This window comes from Acipenser ruthenus, chromosome 20 (genome assembly GCF_902713425.1).
Source record: "Acipenser ruthenus chromosome 20, fAciRut3.2 maternal haplotype, whole genome shotgun sequence".
NCBI lineage: Eukaryota > Metazoa > Chordata > Actinopteri > Acipenseriformes > Acipenseridae > Acipenser > Acipenser ruthenus.
In genome coordinates this window covers 25,495,498-25,506,007 of record NC_081208.1, presented here as the reverse complement: position 1 = coordinate 25,506,007, position 10,510 = coordinate 25,495,498, and the positions used below count along the sequence as shown (strand labels likewise).

Genomic DNA, 10,510 nt, shown 5'->3' with positions numbered 1-10,510 from the left:
AATCTCGAGTGGCGTTTGTTAACTGCAACTAAAACCAACCCGTTTTGCAGGAAATAACATCGACACAAACATGTTTTGTTACGAATATATCTGTATTAAATTTAATTTACAAAATACTATAAATAGAAATCTTTAATGCAAGTATAACCGAAATAAAATAGCCAATATTATGGCAACAAAACCAATAAGTACAACTTTATTTTGCTAGTAAGAAAAACAAAAACAAAAATACTGTACATAATTGCTTTCTGCCAATTCCAAATATTTATTTGTAATGATCTAAAAACATAACATCACATGATCAGCGTGTTTCGTGATAAGACCACGTGACGCAGATGAAGTTTTTTCCAGTTACCAACATGGCGGTGTGTATTGCTGTCATCGCAAAAGAGGTAAGCGGAGCGTTCTTTGGCAATAAATTTGTGTAATCTGACTGTATTTGAATATCTACACAAGTTATGGCTGTAGTACAACAGTCGTATTTGTTGGTGAAAGACCGACTTCGAATTACTTAGGCGATGTGACGAGCCATCAGCTTACAGTTGGGTGTAACCTCAGAGCTGTGTTTAATTGTTACGTCTTGTTTATCGTCGAACTCGTTTTTATTTGATTTTTTTATGAGTCTAAAGAGGTGTGTATTGGGTCGATTCACATTATTTTTCCAGTTTGTTATGTAGCAGTAATCTAATTTTGAATACGGGAATTTGCTGTTCTCCGCGAAAGCCTGCTTCTTCCATGACCCAGTGCACAGCCCCGTAGACAATATTTAAAACTGATCCAGAAATGTCAATTGACAGTTATACTAATAAAATCACCATTCTAGGTTTTACTACGTTTTAAACTCATAGTAAAACGAGGAATGGATGAAACAGATGTGCAATGGGAGTCATATTTCCATCCCCTATATGTGTTGTAGCATACCATTGTACCAATGCTGTTATGTATTGCATATGTAAACACAATGTGCTGCCGACCACAAACCAGCATTCAGGTTTTATATTTTTTGTTCCAATGATTTTTCCCAATAGAATTATCCTCTGTACATCCGGAGCATCCCCACGGAGAATGAGTTGAAGTTCCACTACACTGTGCACACCTCTCTGGATGTGGTGGAGGAGAAGATCTCGGCTGTGGGGAAGGCGCTTGTGGACCAAAGGGAGCTCTACCTGGGGCTGCTCTATCCCACCGAGGATTACAAAGTGTATCCTACAGCTAATTAACGTGGAAGGACAACAAACGCTGCACACTCAAACCAGAATTAAAGTTTGAAGGTTAATTTAGTTTTTAAACATTTTCAGAAGTTTAGAATGCTTCCTAAAGCTTTAACTATGCATGTCAAATACAGATATTCGGTTTAGTGTTTATGCAGTAGTGTATGCACGGTTTATGGTAATTTATTTCCATGTGGTCTTGCACGCTTTAATGTTAAAGTAACAGCACTCTAATTCTTGCAATGTCTTTCTGATTGGTTACAAAAATGCCCAATATGTTAAGGTTTAAACTAGTTTAATCCTAAAGGTTATAGATTTAGATTTAGAAATTAATGAGAATCTGTGACACGTGGATGAAGATTTTTTTTGTATTGATTTTTATTTTTTCAATAAGAACAGTATCCCAGCAGTCTGTGCCATCCTGACTGGCCATTGATAACATTTTCAGTTAGCCAAGGTAGTGACTCCAGCCAAATTAGAGTAAGGTTGGTCAGAAACAGCTGTTGTATATACAGAACCAAACTTTTTAGCAAATCTAGACTGGTATTGCCACAGCTATTCCAGCTCCTCCATTATTGTTGTTTCTGAACAGACCCAGACATTACAAACAACATTTGAATATCTTTTATTAAGATAAATAGACAGTCAAAAAAATTACTGCTTTGTTCTTCCTTTACTACTTGCTAAGATATGGTTATGTCACTAACTCCAAAGTGAAGTTTGTGATTGTAGTGGACTCCTCAAACACAGCGCTCCGGGACAATGAGATACGCAGTGTAAGTGTTACATAAGAGTTTTGCCAGCTGTTCCTTTCTTCAACACCCAACTGTATATACTGCTTTAATATCCCGTTCTTCTCAGCTTGTGAAAACCTGATACACAAGGACCCTCATTCAAAATGGTATGAATTGAAACACAAATCCCAGCATGTGGGTTTCTTGCAAAACTGTTTATTGTCCTGTAAAAACACTGCAGTGCAAATCTTGAAAGTAGTCTTGGACCCTTCCACCCAATAAGCCCTTCTTTCAGTAGTGGTATGAGACACAATTACATTTTCCTAGTTATTTTGTATTTAGTGGTAGTCATTAAGTTAAAGATTAAGCAAACTATACCAGTTCTCTGTCTGCATACTATAAAGTGTTATAGTTTGATATGTACATTATTTCTCCACAAATATTATATCATAGTTGCTTTGACTAGATATAAGACTAGATATAATCTAAAGGTTTATTTAATTATCTAAACAGTGCTGGATCTACATACTACTATCCCTAACCCCCTCCTTAATAACAGCACGGTTACAAATATTTTAGGCAGCGACATATTAAGACACTTAAAAAAAAAAAAATTTTGTTCAAAGGGTCACACAATTTAAGACAACTTTAAATGTTGTGCCCTTTGTTTCTCAATTTAAGATGTTCCGAAAGCTTCATAACTCATACACGGATGTGATGTGTAACCCCTTCTATAACCCTGGCGATCCCATTCAATCAAAGTAAGTAGATCTATGAGAAGAAAGTTTGCTGTTCCCATGTGCCATTTACAGCCTCCAATTTTATTCCATGTGTTTGGTCATGCATCAACATCAACTTATTTTTAAATGTAATCTTTGGGACAAGTAAGTTGAGTATTTATGTTTCAAATTATATACCAGTGCAATTCTGATTGTTATTGATTTCTCATTTCCAGGGCATTTGATAACATGGTTTCAGCCATGATGGTGCAAGTATGCTGATGAAATGATCTCCAACTTCCATTATTTCCTCTAATCTTCCTACCATTTGCTTTGTACATAACCTAATTTAATTGTGCTTCATTGATGTTTTTTGTACAGTATATTATTTGTCTTCTGTGTAGTCTCAAATAAAATGAACCAAATTTATACCCGCCCCTACTGTGCAAGTTTGCAGATTGATTGCTAGGACACGGATACAATTTTGGCCATATAGTTTTATTTGTTGCCGCCTTTGCTTTCATGAAGAACAAAATCTGCAGTTCAATATAAAGCATACACACATGGCCTAATAATCTGTTTGAATATGCGAGCACTTTGGCAAATCTCCATTAACCAAGGTCTTTTAAATACTGTGGTTTTATTGGATCAGGAGCTAAATAGGTACAGATTGTTTGTTTGTCAGTTGAAGTTAACCTTTAACAAAGCACAGGTTAATTACATTAAGATCTTTATATTTACAACCACCAAAAGGAAATGTGTCCTATTAGGCCAATATCTCCATGGTGAAATGGACTGAGAGTGTTCTAAATTGATCTTTTCCAAGAAGAATACTTAACAATCCGGTCATCCGGGCCCCCCCCTGAAAAAAACAAACATTTGTAAATAAAATCAAAACCCTTTGCTGGAAAAAATGTGCCTGTCAATTCAATAATTCAATCTGTATATAGGTTACCTCTGACTAGACACAAACAAAGAACCATCCCAGTAAAATGCAATAGTACTGTAGTAGCCCGTCATCAGTATGTATATTTTATTACAGAAAGTTAAAATTTTTGTAATAAAACAAAGTCTTTAATATGTAATATATACAACGACAAACATAGCTCGTACAACCACAATTCATTACAGTACAGAAGCATATTTAAACTACCATTGGCTACTCTGGTAGCAGTTTGAACCCCTCCAAAAAAAGAAATATATATCGTATGCGGTCTTTGACTTGGCATAAGACTGTACAGTTTCTACAGAAAAAGCATGCTATGCTGCAAAAGAAAGCAGCCCCGATTCCCATTCTGCTAAACAGGTTCAATTGCGGTAGACTTGCTCCTGCAGACAACATGTCAAAAGATTAACACCTCACATACAGTAGTTTTGAAAATGTACAACACAGTAAAATAAATTAACTTCACAGCAATGTGATCTTCACATCTACATTTCTCTTTATTTTCATTTTAATTTTCCATTTTAATTTATTTAGTAAGGAGAATACCAAGTCGGGATTCTTCCACCTCCCCTAAAATGAAAAAAAAAAAATTATAAATACACATTACTAGTACAGCACTCTTTGTATAGATAGCCCAATAATTATTGATTTGCTTTATCAATACAACTTGTGCAATTAAACGGAATTTTATAGTAGCGGATCAGTCACTAATATGGATCCTCCAGTTAACCCTATATGAACAAACGGATATGTAATTTATTGTCACTAACTGCTGAGGTTGGACCAAGACACAAGGAGGTTAAGAGTGTTCCACCTTGGTCACACAGTAAAAGGGAATGCAGGTTTTGTTGTTATCCCACTGGGAACTTGCCCCCTTACATTCCACACTATTTTATTGTCAAGGGGTTGATACAGCGACCCAAATTCTAATTCTGCCTTTGTATAATAAGGTGATTTTAGCTCAACCTGCCAATTTGATGCAAATACATAAACATCTGTTGTATTTCTTTTACTAGTCAAAACAGTTATTAACATTAGGCTGTTAACTGTAATGAGATCATTAATGTATTCTAAAACTACACTTATGTTCATAAATGTTTTTTGAAGACCAGAAAGGGGACAATAAAACTGTCCTGGAGAGCTGGTCGTAACTGAGGGAGATTGTCACCAGACGATGTGTCCGAATGGCAAGCTGGTCACAAGTTCACTGTATATGCCTCAAATGTTGTAAAATTTAGTAAAAGGGTGGACAAGAACACTCCTATTGCATAGCAATTTCAGCAATTATATTTTCTTGCAAGTGCCTAAGAGATGTATCAAAAGATCAGTTAAAAGATCATGACCTAACACAAGAAATTGCAAAAAAAAACAAAAAACCACACACACTGCTTTGCAATTGGGGTTATCACCTTTTGAAAGACTTAGTTGGTCAGGACCTGCAGGATTTACCTGTGTCCTTTTTCCTCATGTGGACACCCGAGCCCCCGATTGTGGCAATGCTGACCTGAAGGAGCGGCCCCGCTGTCTCGGCTGGTAGCTGCTGCTGTTGTATCTGGAGGAGCGGAAGCCCCGCCCCCTCAGGCGCCCGCCCCTTTGACTCCCCCGGTCCGTCGAGCTGATCCCAGGCATGTTGGTCCTTTTTGGGAGCACCTGCAAGACAAACCCTGACTGATTAAAGCTTAAAAGCAAAACAGGATCTCGTCGTGGGAAGGGGAAGCAAGAAAAGCCAGCCATTAGTGAGCTGCTGACCACATATGAGATATTTGAAAATGTATTCCTACAGAACAATGGGCTGAGTAAATTATGTTTCCACAAGTATAAAAACAGACTTCAAAAACGGTCACCAGTGGGCTTGTTTTATTAGAATGATAAGAACCCTTACAATTAAAGTTGAGAACTAGGAATGTTGGCAGGCTGTTGGCATTTGAGCTTTTAAAATAAATAAATTTAGATGGCTAGGAATAAAGAATGAAAAACAGCTTTTTGAAGGACGAATACACCAACTTCCACTACAAACATCCATTAAGTGATCTATGCCAAAGAAAAAAAAAAAAAAAGTTTTACTGGAAATGACTAAAGGTCCTTTCATATATTTCTTGCACAATACGTTTCAGATAAAGTATTCCTGAAATGTACCTTTATGATTCTACCCCTAAACAATGTCTCATCCAGAGCCATGGCTGTCTTCACAGAGTCACGGTCTGAAAACTCAATGTATGCAAACCTGAAATGAGAAAAAAAAAAAAAAGATCCAAACTTAAGACTCACTGCGGTCCAAAGTGTTAACACATTAGCAACACTCCCTCCTCATTCACTGTGCCGGTAAATAGTTTTGGCCTAAATGTTGGTCACTGTTGACTAGGTTTGCCTAATGATAGCTTGTGGTATTATTTATTTCTTAGCAGACGCCCTTATCCAGGGCAACTTACAATTGTTACAAGATATCACATTATTTTTACATACAATTAGCCATTTATACAGTTGGGTTTTTACTGGAGCAATCTAGGAAAAGTACCTTGCTCGAGGGTACAGCAGCAGTGTCCCCCCCACCTGGGATTGAACCCACGACCCTCCAGTCAAGAGTCCACAGCCCTAACCACTACTCCACACTGCTGCTGCCGAAGTGTCAAGGTGTACCTTTGTTAGTGATTGTAAACATCAACAGGATGTTGCATGTAGCACAGCATATAATCCAGTGCAATAAACAAAGTCATTTCCTGTCTAGTGCACTCACCCCTTAGGATGTCCTGAGAACTTGTCACATAGAATGGTCACACGATTGACTGGACCACAGCCGTTGAAGTGAATTTCCAGCTCATCTGCAGTCGATCCATAATCCACCTTACAAAAATGATTCATTTTAAATGACACTTTAAATTTCTGAAAATAAATATCATACAAACATGCATGCGTGTAGGCAAGGACATTAAACATCTATAGAATATTTGTGCTGTATTCACTGGTCCAATAATAAATAAAAGTACTTGCTTTTTAGATGTGTAGATAATCCTATCAAAACTGTTCTAATGTGTCCACTATTTTTAAGCAAAAAAAGAAAAGCATACAGCAAAGCTCTTCCTGCCTTTTACCCACCGCAAGCAAACACGTCTTTTGGTATCCATCTAAATCAACAATAATGAAAATAGATATGGGTATAAAAGTTACACAACTTGTTAATAAAATGCATTTTTATTAATAATAATAATAATAATAATAATAATAATAATAATAACAATAATAACAACAACAACAACATCATCCTCCTTACCCACCGTCACCCAATATCTCCACTGGCAAAGCGATCAGCAATATCACAATTTGCCCAAATTAAACTGCCATTTGTACTCCCATGGTATGGAAATGACAACTAACAGACATTTTGGCATCTGAGATGGCTTGAACATTAACAGAATTAAAACCTTTCCCACATACGTACAGGTGCTCATTCACAGCAGGGGACAAAATTTAAGATCCATCTATGGCAAATTTCTTGATCTAATAAAATCACAGATTACAAAATGCAGTACATGTACATTTTGTTTTTTATTTTACTTGATGTTATTTTAATATAATACTTTTTTTTTGGTTTTGTTTGTTTACTATTGAAACTCAAGGTTAGTTCAGCGTGCACTGTAAATCCAAGATGGACTTCCGGATTCTTCTTTTTTTTATATATACATTAAAAGGCTTTAATGGTTTAAACTTTTGTTTTATTTCAAATATCTTTGTTAGGTTAAAACTGATTAAGAAAATCCATTTAGATTGGTTTCTGTTTAAATTTAAACATACGTTTGACCAGCCCAAGATTAGTTATCTCCTTGCAAATCGATACTTTGACATTTGCCCCTAAATACTCTTTCCCTTCTGATTTCTTTGCCATAGATGGCCAGCTAGTTATACAAGCAGCGGGTTATGTCCTAAAACAGGATTTACAATGAAAATTTATGAAACCCAAATTTTAATCTGCGAGGTGCCCGCAACTCAGCGCAAATGGCTTTTATGAAATGGGCCCCAGATGATCTACACACAGTTTTTTCTGGTAATTAAAATAATAATAATAATATTACCACCAAACCAACTCTGTCATTCACCCAGGCTGGATTACCACTATACTTACATTGCCCACATAGACCGATCTGTTATCAGCATCCACCTTCTCTTCAGTAGTCATTGGGTAGAACACACCTATAGTTTAAAGACCCATACATATTACATCCAGAGAAATTACTTCTCCTACAGACCACATACCTGTAGATACACTTTAACCCTTTAAGTACCAAATTACATTTTCTTTGGAAAAAACCTAAATACAAGCTGTATTTATGTAACATGATAAATTCTAAATCAATATTTCTTAACAGAAAAAAATGTAAATCCTTTGTTTTGGCTACAAACTGCTGTGTCCTATTTTGAGGGCAGTCAAGTTGGCCCTAATCTGACAAGTGAAATGTCTTGCAGACTATGAAGCTCAGCATAGAAAATTGAGTTTTACCATCACTGTGGGTAGGAACACATCAAGAAATGTATCATTTTTAGGCTTTATTTCTTATTTTATATTGAAGCATAAAAGCATATGAAGGGCTGGATTTGCAGAATTAAGTTACATTTAGACTTCAATTTTACAGTTAATAATTATAGTAAGTTATCATACCAATACAGAATAGTTAGATAACATTTTAATAACAGGTTAAAAATGGATTTAAAAAAAAATTATAAAAATTAGCCTGTCCTCGTTTTGGGTTAATGTGCAATGTTTTAAGCTGGCTAGCTTTTGTCTGTAGCTTTTAAAACAAATTATCTCGCAAGAGGAAAACGTCTACCAACAGAGTGATCAGGGGGGGGAAAAAACACACACAATATATATTTGAGGTATCAGGGCATGTATTCCCCTCTGCTAAATATCATCATCATCATCATCATCATCATCATCATCAACAAAAACAACAACTGCGTTTTGCATTCTTCTGCAAGTATTATGTTACCACATCGGCGCTGGTAGTTTTGGATCTAGACTGGTAGTGACTGTGTATCAGACTTACCACTTGCCTGTGGGCTCATTATCAGATGTTTCTCAGTTTCATATTGTACTTCTTTCAGTTTCTCTGCTTCTTCCTCCATTTCACGAACCCTAGCTTTGATGGCCTCCAACTCCTGTGGGGCAGAGAAAGAAAGAAAAAAAAAACGTTCCTGATTTGATTTCTCGTGTTCAACCTTCCTGTTGTTTAAGAATGCGACCCGAAGCCTGCTTCTGTTGCCTGCAGACGGATTTTGATTTTTTTTTTTTTTTTTATCTTTAATCCTGCGAATTTGGGCAAGTCCACAAATCGGGAAAACCGTGAAAAAAATAAGTTACTGCGGAACGCGGTGGCGGGATAAGAGAATGGGTTGCGGGTTCGTTTTCTTTAGCAGTGCAAACATATGCATAGTTTATGTAGATTCAAATAATAACATCAATGCTTTTTTAAAAGCATTTTATTATTAATTTTAAAGAGTGATGTAAACACTGCGGCAGAGCATACCAGTCGCTAGTCGCTACAGAGTGAACACAACACGTGTATATTGGTCAATGTATCTTTTAAGGATTGTAACGCATTCGCCGTTTTTAACAACATTAACAATAAGAATAAACAAACAAACAATTACAGCAAAATAAATTATGTATCGTCAAAACTTACAGGGTCTTCAACATTATGGCCCCCCGTAAACTCCCCTTCCAGAAGACCGAGCCCTTCGTCAGCATAATGCCTCTCGTCCGCCATACCACGACTCCGACCTGAAACCCCGCTTACTCCAGCCCCCGGCTGCGTTTCTTCAACAAGGCCCCTCGGGTATTAAAACCCGTTTTCAAAGAAAATAGTGTTATCTGGAGCTGTAATGTGTCTATAATAATTACAATGTGTTAATAAAACATATCATTTTAATATATAATTCACAAATGATACACGACAGTTATTTGGGATTCAGTATTTCGAAGTAGTTCTACCTCAACCCGGTGCTTCTGACAACCTCCCGATTGGCACTAGGTTGCCCTGTCCGTAAAATTAGGGGCAGCACAAGTCTCCGGTCGAGTTTTTAATGCCATCAGGGTCTTTTAATTAAAGTTGACAGCTGCACGTTCACCTGCCTTGACACATGTGTTTAACTTGACTTCGGCATAAAAAAAAATAGTACCCTCTGCACGGGACAGATCATTTTTAGATTAGTACTCCACTGTCAGTCTCACCACAGCAACAAGGATGAACATATATTTCCCATAACCAAAAAATATGTAAATAAATGTAATTCATATTCTCTCTCTCTCTCTCTCTCTCTCTCTCTCTCTCTCTCTCTCTCTCTCTCTCTCTCTCCCTCCCTTTTAATTATATGTTTATGTATTATATATATATATATATATTTAAAATGAATATTATGATATCTTATCATCTTATCAATAATCTAATGTATTTTATATCATTAACAATTGTGTGTGTGTGTGTGTTTTTTTTTAATAAAACATGGTAAAGTATAAAAATGACCCCACAAAGTATTTTAAAACTAGAATGGGCTGTTTTTTTGAACAACAACAAAATATACCTGGGGGCATCTCTGATATGTGTGAAAAAATGAGTAGGCCTAGTGGTATTTTTTAAATAAGGCTGGAGGTTTTGACAATGTGGCCGTGAACCAGTTAAGATTTACTCGGCAACACCTGTAACTCAACTTTAATGAGAGAATCATATAACTCAGCATGGCAGCTGTATGATACCCATAAGCATTCCTCTTCCAATATAGTCGCAATAATAACTGATTTACTGCATTTTTTGTCCAATGAAGAGCAGATCCTGACCAGTGGAAGATGCCTTATAGCTGTGTTTAAATGTTATTTTCCAATATAATAGTCTTCAACCATAATGGAAAACC

The 10,510-nt window shown here is 36.4% G+C and overlaps 2 protein-coding genes across 5 annotated transcripts; one reads left to right on the top strand and one right to left on the bottom strand.

Annotated features, from left to right (window-relative positions):
• Positions 1-78: 78 nt before the first annotated feature.
• Positions 79-3,100, top strand: trappc2l (trafficking protein particle complex subunit 2L). The gene is made up of 5 exons (XM_034041684.3): positions 79-392; positions 1,029-1,201; positions 1,900-1,987; positions 2,627-2,706; positions 2,901-3,100. The coding sequence occupies exons 1-5, from the start codon at positions 336-338 to the stop codon at positions 2,944-2,946; spliced, it is 444 nt and encodes a 147-aa protein (XP_033897575.1). The 5' UTR covers positions 79-335; the 3' UTR covers positions 2,947-3,100.
• Positions 3,101-3,673: 573 nt separating this feature from the next.
• LOC117425036 (polyadenylate-binding protein 2-B-like) lies at positions 3,674-9,826 on the bottom strand. Of its 4 annotated transcripts, XR_009307920.1 has the most exons (8): positions 9,594-9,824; positions 9,286-9,490; positions 8,650-8,761; positions 7,728-7,795; positions 6,345-6,451; positions 5,747-5,834; positions 5,020-5,260; positions 3,674-4,180 (listed from the first exon to the last, which is right to left on the bottom strand). XR_009307920.1 is itself a non-coding variant. In XM_034041682.3 (7 exons), exons 1-7 carry the CDS (start codon positions 9,367-9,369, stop codon positions 4,141-4,143), a joined length of 645 nt encoding a protein of 214 aa, XP_033897573.1. In that variant the 5' UTR covers positions 9,370-9,826; the 3' UTR covers positions 3,674-4,140. The 4 variants fall into 4 exon arrangements, 2 of the variants coding, with proteins under 2 accessions (XP_033897573.1, XP_033897572.1); XR_009307919.1 differs by having other exon boundaries at positions 9,286-9,824; XM_034041682.3 differs by having other exon boundaries at positions 5,115-5,260; positions 9,286-9,826.
• Between the last annotated feature and the right edge of the window lie 684 nt (positions 9,827-10,510).